At 40.3% G+C, this 17,276-nt stretch overlaps 1 protein-coding gene across 1 annotated transcript in view; it reads left to right on the forward strand.

Moving 5' to 3' along the window:
- Positions 1-17,276, forward strand: part of tox3 (TOX high mobility group box family member 3) — a 41,081-nt gene that overhangs the window by 8,616 nt on the left and 15,189 nt on the right. Inside the window, exon 2 of the mRNA XM_023282815.3 lies at positions 15,197-15,262. Within this exon, the coding sequence (XP_023138583.1) occupies positions 15,197-15,262 (66 nt within the window). The remainder of the gene's footprint in view (positions 1-15,196; positions 15,263-17,276) is intronic.

Here is a 17,276-nt window from a genome sequence, read left to right on the forward strand (position 1 = left end):
AACCTGATCTAGTTTCTCATTTTTGGAGGTTCTGACTCATGGTGTAACTTTACAAATACCTGCTCAACCTTGAAAGAGGGATTTAAATGATTTTTTTAAAATAAGCTCTCCCACATCTTTTTTCTCCCCTGCTGATAAACAAGAAGAGAAACCAAATGATTACAATGTTTCAAAGGCATTACAGGCAGCTGATTAAAGTGTTAGGTTGGAGTTAGCCAAGGTTAACCGTCCATAATGAAACACTTTGAAAATAATGATACGCTGCATGGTTTTATGAAGGCTTGTGGCTGCTCAGCTCAGCAGTGGTGACCTTCAGCAGTTCCACGAGCTAATCGCAGTGATCCCGCAGCACCCCTGTAGTTTCAGGACTCCATTAGCTTCTGATATGCATCCAGGAGAACAGAGCTCACACAAGGTCTTCCTGTGAACCATTCATATGTCACCGAGGTGGCTTACCTTCTTCTTTTTCAAGTCTTCTCATGAGATGTGTCTTCAACTACTGCTTTGATTTGTGAATGTAGGTATACGGCACAGCAGGACAAGATGAAGTTGCCAAAAGAGAGCAATTGTACACCAGTCACATCAGCTGATACTGAAACCAGAGTGACTAAAAAAACTGAAAAAAATTTCAGTTCTTGAACCGACGAAATCAAAGACTGCAGAGATTTTGTGTAAATTGCTTAAAAAATAATAATTCTCTGAACAATGTTACATCACACTTATCATCTGTTATTGCATGGCCTGTGGCCAGTTGTGAAAAAAGCTGCATATTATACACCTGGGTAGCCTGGATTATACTCTTGCCAGTACATTTTGAAAACTGGCTGCCTTCCACTACTGAATACCTATCTACAAAGAGAAACAACAATATTAGTTTTGGCTAACAAGTATAATACCTTTGGGATGTTGTTGAACATGTGGAGACTGCCTGGAATATTCTATAGGATCATCTGTCTGAAATGTGTCAGGCTTCTTATTACTATAGGATTATAATGTTCCCATTTTTCTCACAGATCGCTGTGCAGCACCAACATCTTAACTTATTTTATGATGTTTATTGTTTTGTCTTGTGCATTAGTATGTACAACCATGAAGTCCTTATAAATGCAATGCTAAAAGGTTGTGTTAATGTCATACCCAGAACTCTGAGAAGCATATCAATAATTGACAAACAAGAACCTCTACTTACGAAACTCAGTATTTACTGTTAATTATGTTCAGTTTGAATACTGTTGCTACTGAAATAGCATTCCATAGTGTCCTGCAAATAAGTATTTTTGCTGATTTGTACTATTTTCCTGCTGTGTGGGTTGGGTGGGCAGAAAGGGGATGCATGTAAATTGCTGTATTATCCTGCTGGCATGCTTGACACACAGACGCAAATTCCTATCAGCTCTAGTTTGATTTAGAAGTGAATTTCCACCAAATGTAGCTGAACATGTAGCCAGCTGAAAGTCAGATACCCAGTTTATCCAGTCCTGATGTAATTGTTGACATAGTTGGAAAGGGACAGCTCTGTGCTGAGCTTCACTATTGGAAGGTGTTGATTTTCTCAGAATACATCCCCAACAGGAACTAATTAACAAATAAGAATAACTGCCCAGTTCTTTCATTCATCACCAGTGTCTCTCATAACAGGCAAGCTTCAAGCAGGAACAACAAAGTAGTACATAAATCAAAGTAGTTTCCTTTGCCAAGCCAGAACCCCCTGGGAGGTACCTTGGTGCTTAATTAAAATCCAGAAGGATCATGTTTTAAGTGTAGGTGAGCGAGCACTGAATAACAATGACAAATCACGCCCCAGAGCATTAGTGGTGTGTTTTGGAAAAGAATAACAGCATCTTTCTTTTTTTTAACCCATGTACAAAATAAATGAGATTTAATGTGAAAGAAGAAAGCTGTTTTCAGTGAATTGTGGTGCAGGGATTGTTGTAAACATAGCCTTTCCTGGCTCCAGAACCTGCCAAAACCAGGATTGACATATTAATCTCATAATTACCCATGCAGGATTAGAATGAAACGGCTCATTATTAGACATTATTTGATGGCTTACCCTGTCAGTGCACTGTTCATCATCCCTTTTAAAGGGGACATATTATGTTTTTCCTGATTTCCTAATATAATGTTACAGTGTCAGATGTTCTTTGTAAATGTGGCCAGTTTGAAATAATGAAGTAAACATATGTAGAAGTGATCCGTGTGAGCCAAATGCTCAGGTTTCTGCTCTGAACACGATTTTTTTCTATTTCGTGACAATCGGTTCACCATAGATTTCTTTATACGGTCATCTACTCGAGGCACAATGGTGCAGGAAGATACTAGACTATCATGTGGCAACAGCAGAATAACATTTTACTAGCTGTGTTGGATATTTCCTGATAGCAGGCGTTTTCCACTTCAGTTGGCATTTTTAGTGCATTTTTCCTGCACATACAGCTCTTAACTGGGGCATATATGTTTATAAAAAAACATTATATGCAGCTTGTGATTGTAAGACTAAATCCACCATTATGTCACACAATAAGCAGGTGATTATCATAATATTTACCAAACAGAGACGTCCTGCTGTAATCCTCTTTGCTGCGGATGTTGGTGCTGCCCACTTTCATATTCCATATCTGATTTGGGCTCAAACTCAGACAGATGGATTTTTAGTAATTGTCATCGAGGACAAGAAATATTTAAATTAGTTTGCTCTCAGAACGTCCACACAAGAGGTGGTGTGGAGGCTAAATTGCAGTTTTAAGCCAAATGCAGTGTATAGTCATACATATGTCAGTGTCACAGGTCATCAAGATGAATATTTGTCTAGTCTCACATGTCCAATGTTGTTCAATGTTAAAATTCACTACTGAAAAAAAAATCCAAAGCCATTAAACTTAATATTAGAAGTTACACAACATTTTTGACAAAAAATTGCTAGTATTAGCTAATATTAGCCATCACAAGCCACTGCTCATACCACACAAAGCAGTCCTGTTTCAGCAAAACCCCTGACTATATTAAATTGTGCAATGATGTATTTAATTGCTTGTGAGTTTAATTTTCACTGGTAAGAAGGAGAAAGTGTTACTTCTTATTTCAGTTAATACATAGCCTCTGTTGAATAAAATATAGGAGCTTTAAGGATAATGACTTGATTATCCTTCTCCCCAACAAAACATCTAAAAGATGCTGAACGATGAAATTCACGACAGTACAAAATAATCCATACCCTTGCTCAGTTATCAGTGGCAAAGGGTTGCCACCACAATAATCAAACAGGTATCATACAGTTGTGCTTATAAGTTTACATACCTTGGCAGAATTTTTAAAATATGTACCATTCTTTAATGAAAACATGAATGATCAGAGCGAATACAATTGCCTGACAATAAATAACTTTGATCACTAATCCTAAATGAAAGAAAAGTTTTTCCATGATCAAACCCATTTTCTAAAAAAGGACAATATTTCACAAATTTTGCCAGGGTATGTAAACTTATGAACACAACTATAAATGCTCTTCGCATGTCTCTACTAGGATTCTGAACCACTCCTCTTTTGCAATGACCTTCAGGTCCTTGAGGTTGGAAGGCTTCCTTACCATCACTCTGGTCTTCATCTGCCACCATAGATTTTTAGTAGGATTCAAGTCTGGACTCTGGCTGGGTCACTCCAACATGTTCATATTGTTTTCTTTTAACCATTTCTTGACCACTTTGGCAGTCTTGTTGGGAGTTTTTCTGCAGACTGCCTGATGTTTTCCTCCAGAATCCTAATGCAGACCTCTTTTCTCATGGTGCAGTTTACTTCGACAAAGTTGCCTGGCCCACTGGATGACAAACACCCCCAAAGCATTACATTTGAACCACCCTACTTGACTGTGGGGATGCTGTTCGTGAGGTTGAAAACTTCCTCATCCTGTCACAGAATGAAAGTCACATCCCCGTGTCTATACAAGCTCAATTTCCCCTCATCCAACCACAGAATTGACGAACAAATGCTTTCCCACTCTGTCCAGGTGAGCTTTTGCAATGTCTGGGTGACCTTGTGTGTGCCTGTCTTGGAGAAGTGGAGTCCTTCCTGGTTGGCATCCTTGTTCAGTGTTTGCTGAAGTGTCTGTCTCGAGATGTTGGTACCAAAATTGCTCAGATTCATCAGAATGGCCCTGGTGGTGATCTTTGGATTCTTCTTAGCTTCTCACAGTACCATTCTTGAAGGGGTCACTTTTGGCTTCTTGTCATGCTCTTTGAGATAGTTCACAATGTGGAACTCCTTGTGCTTACTCATTATATTTTGCACTGGGGCCACTGGCATTTAAAATCTCTTGGATATGGCTTCATAACCTTTTCCCATTCCATGAGCAGTCACAACACCCAACACTCTCTCATCCCAACAGTAAACTTGCGGAAACACTTTGGTGTACTAAAATGCTATAGAACATGGTAGAAATGACCATGACCATTTAGGATGAAGTAGATGCTGCATTTTGTTAAAAAAAAAAAAAAAAAGTGAAACAATTTCTAAAAAAAAATGAAAGCAATAGTTCAAATTTATCATTGACATCTCTCTTTCTCAGTTATTTTCATTATTTCCAGCCAGAAGAAACCCCTCAGTCAAATATCAGTTTACTGTTAATCAAAATTGGGCATGGGTTTGAACAATTTTAGGCATAACTCTAGAATTTTGTCAACATCATCTATATTGTGCTATATTATTTGTGGAAAGTAGAGAGCTGTTGTTGCTTTTGATCTTTGAGTTTCCAGACCTGACATTTCTACACTGACTGGTCTCGGGGCTACTGCCAATTATACAGTGTAAAATGATCAGATGAAACATGATGAAGAATCACATGTTCTCAGGACAGCAATCAGAGTACAAACTGTCCTACATACTGCTGTTTCTGCAAGCGTCATAATTCTGATGTGCACTGGCTCTTAGGAAAGGCTAAAAAAGGAAAAGTACATTAAAAAGGGGAATGTGTGTAGTTATCAGCAGAAAAAAAAACCCCTCTCCCAAGTCAAATCCGCTCAATTACAGAGCTCTGGAGAGCTATCCCCAAGCAACCCTTCCATTGGCTAATCAGTCACAGCAAATTGCAGTGGTGAATATTTCAGACTCGACAGATTTGAATAAAGACATCATGATTATTTCACTGTTGTACAGTACTCTCGAATAATTTTAGAGTCCTTCAGCTAGAGCTCGCACAAACTGCATAACTCCTCATTTAAGAAGGTGGGGGGAGTCAAAGGAGAAAAGCAAACACAAGGGCTGTCAGTCAATGTGGCGAGCTAATTGGGTCGATCTCTTTAGTGAAGATGAATGAAAAGATTAACTCTCCCTATGTGTCCAGTGAATCTCCCCCTCTGGCTCCAGGTAAATTAGCCGATGACAAGTTGACAGTGGGAATTCTGTTTCTCATTCCTACTTAAAGCTGCAGTCAGTATTTTACAGCATGGCGCCCCCTCACTGATTTTCCCCTTACAGGCTTTGTTTACATATTGATTAATTGGATTAGTGACATTTGTCATCCAGCGTTTGTTGACTGAATGCTGGTGACTGACTGGGGAGAGCTTTTCACATGTGTTTTGGCTCTAAATGGTTTGGTTGTTACAGTGTTTACATTTATTTTTTCATCACCTCTACATACCAAAACATGCCTTAAAGTATTGCACTTACAGATGCTGTCTACAGATTACATATAGGTCTATATTTATATACATGTACTGACAGAGAATTGGAAAAGCGGGTCAAACAAGCCTAATGAAGACAAATGATGAGTGATGGCAGAAGATGTGCACAGGAAGGTGTAAGTGCAGAGCATACTGCACCCTGCTCTCATTTATTTTTCGTAGAGAAACTCACAGCGTGCTCCTAAAATAGAGGTCAAGGCTCAAACACAGAAAATGTCAGTGACCCCCTTCTTTAGCTGCCTGCACAAGAGAAATGGTTTAAAAGTGCTTGGAGGTAGTTGTCAAATGGGCTAATCAATAGAGCTGTAAAGGGGGGAAGTACAGATACAGTGTATATGGTTATTTTCAATTGTGGAAAAAGAAGAGATTCAGGGCTATTTGCTCTGGTAATTTCACACTGTTGCATCTGCTTTTTTTACCTACAGTAACTGAGTATATATAACATGCATGCAAGGATACAATTTGTCTGACAAATGCATGCTCACTTGTTTGCCTGATACTATCAATAGGGAAATTCAGTCTAGAAATAGTCACATTTGATTGGCCACACACTGACAAGTCTCATCAAACAGAAATGAATTTTGCATAGAGGTTTTTGCTTTTTTTCCCCCCATGTGCAAACACTTTGCTAACTTACACTGTTCTCTTTCAAAAGTGCGGCTTCCACACATGGCAGAACTCCAGATTTTTGTGCGTCTTTGATCTCCAACCTGTCGTTTTACACAGAGGAAAGAAATCATTTTTGCATTATGACTAAAAGATGTGTAACATGTCTTTGTTCTGAATCTCTTTAAATGTCAGTGCAATGATATGGAATCAAAGTTGAGGCTTAGTGTTTGTAATTATTCAAAGCCTGTATCTTAATCTCACGCTGCTTTTGAAGTAGGAAATGTTAAAGTGACATTTTGAGTTTAAATACTGTTAAAAACACTAGTGAAGCACTTAGCCTGATGGTGGCTGTCACAGGAAAAACAATGTCTACGACTCAACAGCTGTCAGGTTTGCTAATGATGTCCTGGTGTGCTGTCAATCTAGCAGATGAACGGACAATAGTATGCCAAGGAGAAAATGCTTGAAACAGCTAATTGCTTCTAAGAGCTCACTCAACCATTCTGTAACTACTATGTGTTCACAGATGTCTTTTCCAGCTGCTATTTCATTATGGAACTCAAAGACATTACAGAGGCAATGTACTGGCTTTCTTTATGTGCCCATGTTGTTGCACATCAAGTTTTAATGATTATAGATACATTATTGCAACCACAGGAGGAAGAAAAGGAACACGTGTGCAGAAATGGCACAAAGCGCAGAATCTATATCTGTGCATTTTCATTATTTCACCTAATTTGCCCCCGTCATTCCGTTAATCTCTGCCAACTTGTTGATTGTCAGTTTGGAGACACATTTCTGGAGAGGAGCCCGAGAGTATTTGCAGCCGGACCTCTGTCAGTAGCGCCAAGCAACACAGCCGCAAATTGGAATGTGGTACAGTTCTGGGAAAGCAGCCAAGATTTAAATTAGACAATAACCTCTGCTCTCTCTATATTGCCTCTCTTTTCCAGCTGCAGGCCTAGCCATTTGTTTAATACAGTCAGGCCTGTAGTATATAATAGACTGATATATGAGTCACCGCTCAGCAGTTTGTGCTTTTCAGATTTATAGAGATTGAACAACTGGCCGGTTTGTGTTTACTGTGGTCTTCTGTTAAGAATAACAGAAAAGACACAGGTTGCACACCAACTTGGAAAGTATTGTCACAGGGCACACAGGAACATTACTGTTACTGGACCCGAAAATTTTGATTGGAAAGTAACAGGAACAGATGAAGAAACTTAGATTAAGAATCCAGCTGGCTGCACATGTAATAAGATTCAAAAGACTGTGCACTTTTAAGATCTTTTTGTAAATATTTCTTAAAAGAAAGAGATTAATTTTATGTTTATTAGCATCCGATGCAGTTGGTCCCAAGCTAATCACTTGGCAACATTGCTCACAAAGATGGTTTAGTAAACAGTGAGGCTTTTACTGGGTGTCTTGATGTTATGCTCTCACTACTTCAGTTTTTAAAATGGTTATGTACAATTCAAAGGAAGAACAGCTCCTTTGTAGCATTTGTGCCTGCACTATAAATGTGTAACATAGCTTCTTGCTTTTGTTCGCAATATCAAATCTATTCTTTTTCTGGAATTACTATGTAAGACGTAGAGAATACTTTTGAGTCCATCACTAAAATCTCTTGACTGTGCATTCCCAAAGCCATTTATAATGAATGTATTAACCAGTAATGGCACATGGGGAAAAGAAAAATGCATCTGTGCTGCTCAAGCAATAAGAGTGGACTCCACTCTCAGCAGCCTTCAATAGAGCCTTATGTGAATCTAAGTCTCAGGGCTGACAAACCAGGAGAAGTAGCACAGCCATCACCATTAGTGCTACCAAAAAACAAACCTGTTTCCAGCATCAGAAAACTATCCTTGTGTTATTTAAATATGTGGCTTTTAATTATTAGCTCCTTTAACCCCACAGTAACCTCCTGCTCTGTCGTAGAAGAATGGCAAGAATGGCAGAGTGAGCTTTGGTTAAAATCCACACCTCTGATACCATCTTGAGTTGGAGTTGCATCAAAGCTGCTGAGAGTAAACAGCCTTGAGACATGGCTTAGCAGTAAAAGCAAGACAACACCAGCAAGCTAAGCCTTTCTCATGTTGCTTCCTCAAGAGCTGTGTGTCCATGCAACAGCAGCCATTGTGAGAAAGCTACACCATGTTTTTGAGGCCCTCTCCATCGCCTAAGCTCCTTTGTGGCTGTGGGCCAATGGCTTTGCACCCCGCCAGATCAAAGATGGAACCCCATTTAGCTTGCGCTTTCTTTTAGGATTTGCTCTTGAGAGTACAGAACAGACTCAACAGCTAGGGAAAAAAAACGGGGTGTTGGATGTTGACCTGCATAGTGGTGAGACTGCTGGGCTCAGGCTATTGGTCCATTATGACAAATGCTGAGACCATCTTTGTTTTGGCAGCATTTGCAAGTCTTAGGCCTCAGAGAAAAACAGTAGCTATGGTGAACCTCAGTGTATTTTAGTTCCATTGTGTATCATAGTGGCATTGGTTGTGGCTATGCAACAAAATTCGTGTGTTAAGATGTGACTATATTTGCTGTGTTTAAGCTTGAAATCACAGATTACACATAGAACTTGATGAAAAAGAAGCTGTAGATATTAGTATTATTTTACCAAAATGTCTTGATATACAATTCAACCTAAGAGTCGTCTTATTTTTGGCCATGCATGCTGCGTGGCTCCAATGTTGACAATGTTAGTCTGTCGGAGGAGTCAGTACACCTCTTTGGTCCAGACTTAAATAGCTCAACAACTGTGGAATGGATTGTATGGAATTGTATACATACATTCATGGTTCCCAGTGGATAAATCCCAATGAGTGAAATGTCTCTACAACTGTTGATTGTACATTTTGTGCTTTTATGTTTCTCCCAGAATAAATTTTAATAGCTTTGATTAAAAGTCTTTCATTTTTCTGGTACTTTATGACCTGCAAAACTATTGCCATTCAATTAGCTTGAGCTGCAGCAACTACTTTGTGTGTAGTGCTTATTAACAAATGTTAGCATGCAAATGCCATAAACTAAAATGGCCACAAGTACTTTTGCTATTAAAATGGTACAGTGCAGCAAGTTACCTGTTAATCATCAGCATATGTTTCACCTCTATGCCTACACAGAACCATTAGCATAGCTGTAGACAATTAGTCCTGTTAAATTGTGCTTTTAAATTGGGAAACCTATTGTTTAATTTTCAGCATAAAAACTCTCAAATTACATTGGTATTTTGCCATTACAATAACCAGAGATGTATAACACCACTGTGATCAAATGTGATTTAAAGCAAACTAAAAAAACAGATTGCAGTGTGCCACAAGTTTATTTTTCCATGATTGACAGCTTTTCTGCTTGAACTAATGTGTAAATTGAGGCAGTAAACACAAATAATCTTATTTGCAAATACTTTAAAAGAAGTGCAAAGATCTTACAAACGCTGTTTCACCCTGGTCTGCTTGTGTCTCCATGTTATCACTCTTGAACACCATGTCTGTACTGAATATAAATTTAGCCCCAAGGAATATGCTGAACGCACAAACTGTAGTTTGCCTTTTACTGTCTTTCAACACTACCATAATGACTGAGAAGCTTGAAAAAACATAATACATATTTGCTGAGCTGTGAAATCGCTTGCAAGTTTTTCCTTTATTTTGATAGTTAAGCTCGTCATTTTGGTTGGATATGCAAACTTACCTTCATGCTCCGTGACTGAATTATAATGTTCCTTTACCATGTAGAGTAATTTGAAGAACAGAGGTTTTGCTGTGGGTTTGCTCACGACAAAGTCATCTGTAACGTCTTGCTCTCATATTTCAGTGGCTGAAGTGATGACATCTTCCCAAAATTAAATGTCCAAATTTCAACCTGAATCTTATACATGTTTAACATTCTCTGACCAAACATTACATAAAGATTGCTTACTGTTAGAGCGGACTTGCTGTGATTCTGTGACCAGGAAACATCGTCATTCTGTGGGAGTTTTTATATCTCTACAAGGGTTTAAAATGTTCCTCCAGGTCCATGTTTACTAAAGCAAAGCAAGCTGTGATGACTCTAGTTGAGACCACAGTGGTCTGTGTGGTGTGAGAGGGGAGATAATCACCACACAGCCTGAACAACACTGTCATCAGCTTGATTCAGATCCCACAGAAGACTTTTTCTCACGTCGGATCCTCCTCGCTGCTGCCGTTGCACTACCACTGTGAGGTAAAGGAAGAGTGAGATGCTTACAATGAACTTCCCCTCAGCGTTACCTTGTGTAGTTGAGGACTAGCAGTCTTAATGGTGGAAGACAGTGCTGGGCAGGGGGAGTAATGATTTTAGCTTTAAACTGAATTACCAATCGATTCGGCCTGCAGATCAGAACACAGCTTGCGAGCCGACTGTGTGGACATGCTGTGTTGTAGAGTCGCTTTACAAATTGACTGCTGCACACATAGGAGGAAATATATCTATATATGTCAGCCCGGCACTGCATGCACAGCAACCTGCTGGGTGTGAATAGGCCTTGTGATCACCAGAGAGGCAGCTGCAGTGTGTTTATGCTGAATCGGGTTGTAAATGAGCATGTATTTGGTGAGGAGGACCTCGGGAATCAGAAGACAACTTTGCCAGAGGCTGCAACAGAGCCCCACCTGGATGGCAAGAAAGGAGATGGTGCTTCTCTTTCTAGTCTCCTGTCCCCTTCTCTCAATGAGAGGCTACAATCTGGCGGTAGGCTGAGGTTTAGAGGAAATTGCATAAAATAATACAGAGCAAATTACGGCAAGTTTCTTGGGACTGGAGGTTGAGTTTTAACTGCGGTGTTTTCGCTCTCTTTTACGGAGACCACTGGAGAACATATTAGCACAAGTGTCATGTTCCAGAGAACACATGCTAGGCTGTGATTACTGAGCTCAAGCTGAACTGTAAAATCGCTTGTCAGCAGTTGATTTGTTTCTGGAAAAGCCTGGGCTCCTGATTGAATTAACTTGGTGGTTTTCAGTGGTGAGCAAGAATGTGTCCAATTTGGTTACCTGCTGACAGACAGCACCGATATTGTGACTTCTTGATCACACTGTAAAACCAAGGCGCAGTCTGCTAAACCTGATTTAAAAATGCAGATTGAAATAAAAGCACTCTTTCTTTTTTCTCATTTTCTCAGTAATTCGTTATCATTTAATCAGCTCTGACAAAGCAGTATTTGGTGTTCAGATAAAAACGTATGGACTATTTTGACATATTTTTCCATTTGTATGCATGCAGAGAAGGCAGCAGTGCTATCAGAGGCTCTTTAGGTGTATATTCTGTGAATCTTGGTTTGTCCAGTTCATGTTTACTGATAGGATCTGTGTGGTTACACCATCATATTGGAGGTGAGATGGGGTCATGCTGGTGCAATATTGTGTTCACCCTGAGGTTGAAATAATTTTGTTTGCTGTAATAGCTGTAAAACACCTTATTTCCCTCTGGACATTCTTTCATACAAATATTCCTGCACTGGGAGTTAAAAAGTAAGAAAAAAATCAAGCATCAAAATTACACTAGCTTTAGCCAGAAAAAAACAATGTTGATTAAATAGTTATTGTAACTGTACAATGTGATAATGCATAACTAAAGCATTCACAATAATAATAAATAAAATCCTAAAAGAAAAGCCGTACTGAACAGTTACATAAACCCCTATAAATTCATATTCATCCCCTTCACTGTGAGGCTGCGTTTTTTTTTTCTGTCAGTCTGCGATCATGCAGACAGTGGAGTCTTTTCACGTCAGGATCGAGGTCCATGTAAGCTCTTAATTCTCTCCTGTTAAACAGTTACAGAAGAAATGTGCTGGTGGTGCAGAAGGAGAAATAAAAACACTGAGTGCCCAGCGTTTGCTCTGCCATGTAGCCATGTCTGCTCTTAGTGCAGCTCATATTACAGAGCACCTTTAACTGTGAATTCACTCTGTTAATAAAAGCCTTCAACCCCAAAGCTATTTTAAAGCACCCTTTTCTACAGCTTCCCTACGGTTCCCTTCTGCCAGAAGAGGCAAAGCACACAAAGTACATGACCGATTTTTGGGAAATGGGAAGAGGTGAGATGCTGGTTTTTTGACTGTAAGAAACAGCAGTGCCTGATCTGTGGCTTTAGTGCTTTACTAGACATTTAAGGTCACTTTGATGAGTTTCAGGAGTATTCATCTTGCAAAAAGGAAGCGATTAAACTCTTCATATTTCCTCAACTTTTCCTTTATATTCCATCTCTGTTTCTAAAATATTTCTGCATGTGGGCATACACACCGTTGTGTGACCCCTCACATGGCATCTCGCTTCTAGCTCGTCACATCATTTTAATTACAGAGCCTTCATTGTCTGCGCTGACCCATTTTAGCACCGTCCCTTACCGTCAGCTGCGCGGCCCTTCCAATCACACTTAATTTCATCTGGCATTTGACTCAATCGGCACCGCCGCAAACATGAGCGCAGAGTGCCCCCCCTTAAAAATGAATTGGGAATAACAATAACAATCTCCACTGCCTGCTCTGGTCGTCCACCGAGGCCTCCGGCCCAACATGGTACAGCTTTTAATGGTGAAGATTGATACCGGTGTCTGGGGACATTTCTTGGGATGGCAGTCACAGTTCTCTGAGGAGATTCGGAACTGCTCTTAAAGGGCTCAGGAAACACAATAAAAATGACTCATGGAGACAGAGCCCAAGGAAGTTCACACTACTAATTGGACTTAACTTGATTGTGTTTCCTCTAATGAAGCTAATGTGATTCGGATCAATGTGTGAGTTTACAGTATGTAACTCAGCCATACTTCTCAGTGTGATGTTTGTTTTAATGAAACATCGCTTCCTGATTTACAAACATGTACAAGCTTGTGAAGTTGTCGTCTGCTTTACCCAGTGATGTGTAACATAGCGAGTAATTGAGTTGAAAATGTTTGACTGTAAGCTTCTTCTCTCTTTTACAGCTTCTTTTCTTTCAAGGCAACAAGAGAGTATACAAGCATCTATATTAGAAGAAGCAGAAAGATTTCAAGTGTATCTCATTCGTATGAGGTTTCCCCAAATTCTCAGGGAACTATTTACAGTGAAGAGCAATTGTCAGCTCACTCTTGAAAATCTTTTTCACATCCAGAGAGACACAGGGACAGAAGAAACAGAGACAGCCCTGCACGAAGCCCTATCTCCCCCCACAATCAGAACAATGTTCCTAGTGCTTGAATAGAGAGGGATATCTCTGAGACTTCAATTTATTATCTGAAAGAAGAAGGGGGACAGAGTAACACTTCCAAGATAAGCCCAGCATAAGGTTAATTACCAGCCGAATGGCTGACGTAACCCAGCCATGTCATGTCTCAAAGTTACACACAGCTGGGACATGAAGGAGTGCTAGCAATTGACAGTTGTTCCGCACTGGGGGCCTGTGAGTCTCTGTGTGAGAGAATTTATACGTTTGCATGAACATTTGTGCAAACACGTAAACCCCAGCGCTCGAGTCAGATATAGTTTAGTGGGGCAGCTCTGGTTAAGATGGCACCGGAGGCCTAGACAGCTCAAACCACCTGCTTCAGCAACTGCTAGCAGAGCTTGTGGCTCCCCTTCTTATTGGTGCGTAACACTGTTAACATTGCTGCTGACTCCCCACTCTCTCTCCAGGGCATAAACTAATTAATGGATACCATTCACAGTTGATTAGCAGCAGTTCTTTCGGTAATTACATTCGCATACTAACCACTCAGAAGAAAAGGAGAATAGAAAAAAAACACAAAGGGCTAGAAAATATATTAATGCACTTCTCAGTTCGCTCTGATCTTAATTTGTTTCCACTATTGTTTGGCTTCTGCTCTGATAAGAAGCTTTTTTTTCTTCCTCTCACTCTTTCTCTCTCCCCCGGTCTATTGGAGTTTTTTTTTGTCACTCATGATGTTTTAAGAGAGTGACTTTGTAATAAACACACAAAAAAGATTACTGCAGAGCTTTGTTGAAAATAGGTGTTCTCAGTGGAACCTCATGAAGACGCAAACATGCAGTGATTCTTTCTCCTCTGAGCTGTGTAGGCTGGGCTATGCTCTCCTCACTCACACAGAGGTGCATTGTGCTCCTGGGCCCAGCTGCTAGCCCATAATTCTTCATTCTATGTCCCATTGTTCCTACCTGTCAGCGTGGTTGTGTCTCCAAAGAAAGGAAGTGGCTGCCATTTTGCCAGCAGGGCTATGTGTGGGTTGGGAGGGGTAAGGGGTGTTGTGAAAACATGTTATTTCTTACCAAAGTACAGGGTTTTAATAGCTCATCAACTGCCTTAAACACTAATGTGTCTTTACAACGTGGCACTCATAAATCCACCACTGCTGACTTTGTTCTACACAGTTAATAATCTCATATTAACATGTACATAAAGATATAGAATTCACTTCATTTTGTTGCAGTGAAACAGGGTGAAATGAGATTCTTTGTCGGTATAGAGTCAGTCAAATGAGTTGTTGAACCCAGCTCCTATTGACCCAAAAAATACTCCACCCATATTAAAAACACCTCCGCCTCCTTATTTCCCCTCAGTATCCCTCCTCTCCCATAGGTTATTTGAAGTTAATAACCTGCCACTGCATCTTGATACTTGGCTTTGTGATGCAAACATATCCTTAATTGCCATCCCATAAGAGCTGAATGGCCAGACCAGATTCTCATTACCCTGGTTTGAATTGGCCAGGGCCTCTCACGTGCCTCTCGCCATGTCACAATAATGGCAGAGTGGCAGAATGCGCTTGTGTTCACAGAGAAAGGAGTTAACAACAGTGTGCAAACATTCAGAGCCAAGTGTGACAATCTGTTTGAGTGACAGGTGTCTGTTATGAAAGCGGAGCAGCTCCACTTGCACTTGATGTTATCTGGACACTCGTGATCTGATTGTGTCTTTTGTCTTCATTTGCAGTTCCAGAATAACAACAACTACATGAACATGGCCGAGGCGAATGGTGCCCTGCTCGCCGCTGGGGATGTAAGTACACTTTACGTTTTCCATATTCAAATTTCCTTGCAAACATGGAACATCCAGTTAATGCAAGAATACAAATGCAACCAAATACAGTGGAGTAAAGTTTTTCTTCTGTTTCTTACTTGCTAACACCGCTTGAGTTTTCAGTAGTTATCATAGGTGTTATGTGTGAGCTATTATTTAAGGAAATGTAGATGGATAAAATGTCAGAAAAAAATAAACTCTATATTTGATATGATGATGAATTATTATTTTTTCATCTCAAACACAGGCAACTTATTTATTGCCTGAAGTGTTCCTTTTTTTTTAAGACTGATAGAAGAGTTTACAGTTAAAGATGAAGAAAAATGAGCTCGCTCACCCTGTATTGGCTTGTAGTCACTTCTGAGAGCTGATGCTAATGTGATCTGACTGACTCGACCACACTCTGTATGATGAAGTGGTATCTCAGAAAGCTGAGGATGTAAACTCCTGTTTTCTTCCTCTTTTTAAAGACATAAAGAAGCATAAAGAGATTCTACAGTCAGCTGCCACTTACACATAGTGAAAGCAGTCACTGAGTGCAGAGCTGCTGTACTAATTATGTACTGTACAGATGCATTAAAAGAAAGAAGAGAGTAGTTGTTTCTCTGGAGGTGTATAACCGCTTCTGTGAGCCATAGTAGTCCTAACAGTGAGCTAAATTTACCCGTTATATTCCCCTTCCACCCACTCCGCTGCCCTGTCATTAGAGACAAGTGCACCAAAAATACCCGTCATCCTCTGTGGTTCAAACGGTCCAATCTCATCCAGTTTAGCAGGGGGAGATTGATCTGGCTTCAGAACGCACAGCAAAGCATCATTGCACAGCTCCAAAATACTGAGATAGATGTCATTGTTAACCTTATTGTTTTCATTCATGTCAGCCGGGCAGCAGGGATGCAACTGTGACATTCAAGGCAGCTACACAGAAGTGTCTGGAGCATGTGACCTCGTGTTCATAAAGTGGCCGCTTCACAAAGCCACAGAGTATTATGGAAGAAGTCTAATTTTCCCCCACATTTACGCTGAGTGGGCGCATCCTCTGTATCCACGGGCTGCTGAGGCCCACTGCAGCAGGGACCACGCCGACACAGGCTGCTTGGAGAGCGTTCAGCCCCCAGCTGTGAGGACCTACTGTGGCAGTGAAGGGAAATGGGGGGAAGGGCTGGAGGAGGAGGGAGGGATTCTTGATAAAAACAGCCCAGCTCATTTGCATTTTATCAAAAGGAACAACTGTTTCCAGTGTTAGGGCACAGATGGTATTGTGCTTAGAAGGAAAGAAGGAGAGAGAAGAAGTCTTAAGCATAGATTTTCTTTTCCTTTCAAGCATTGGAGTGTCCAAGGTATTGTTTGTTGCAACCTGAGCTGAAGTGAGATTAAAGTGACTTCCACTTTGAGTTGTGAGGTTTCACACTATCTCCACTGTAATGCTATATTAATCTTCTTAATGTGTCGGGCTTGTGTTGTGGGTACAGTAGGAAAGGAAGTCTCCTTTATGAGGGCGCTGTGATAAACGGCTAACTTTGACAGCACAGTTAAATTTATGCTGCTGCATTTGGTTGGCTATTGTTTTCAAACTAAACTGTAGATATATTCTGTTAAAATACACCACCATTAGTGGTGTAATGTGGTAACTTGAGAGAGTTTCATGTACTAGAGTAAACATGGGTTATTTCTTTCTTCAGAAGTTGCCATAAAGACAGATGGTTTGCTTTACTGCAAATAGAAACCCGTTTACATCCCTCTACTATATGTTTACACAATGCATGCTGTATACTTAAAATCACATGCAGTATGTGTTGTTCAAAAGGCAGAACACTTCTACTTCAGAGCAGTAGTTTATTTGCTGTTTGGATGGCCAGTGTATCATTTACCTTATGCACTTAGAGGATGAGATAAGATGACCTTGGTGTGCCTGGTAAAGCATACATCCTAGCAGGGAAAGCTTCACTGCTTCCCTCAGGGAAAAGGATACTGTGTACTGAGATTGTGTTGC

Source organism: Amphiprion ocellaris, chromosome 1 (assembly GCF_022539595.1).
Source record: "Amphiprion ocellaris isolate individual 3 ecotype Okinawa chromosome 1, ASM2253959v1, whole genome shotgun sequence".
NCBI classification, from domain to species: domain Eukaryota; kingdom Metazoa; phylum Chordata; class Actinopteri; family Pomacentridae; genus Amphiprion; species Amphiprion ocellaris.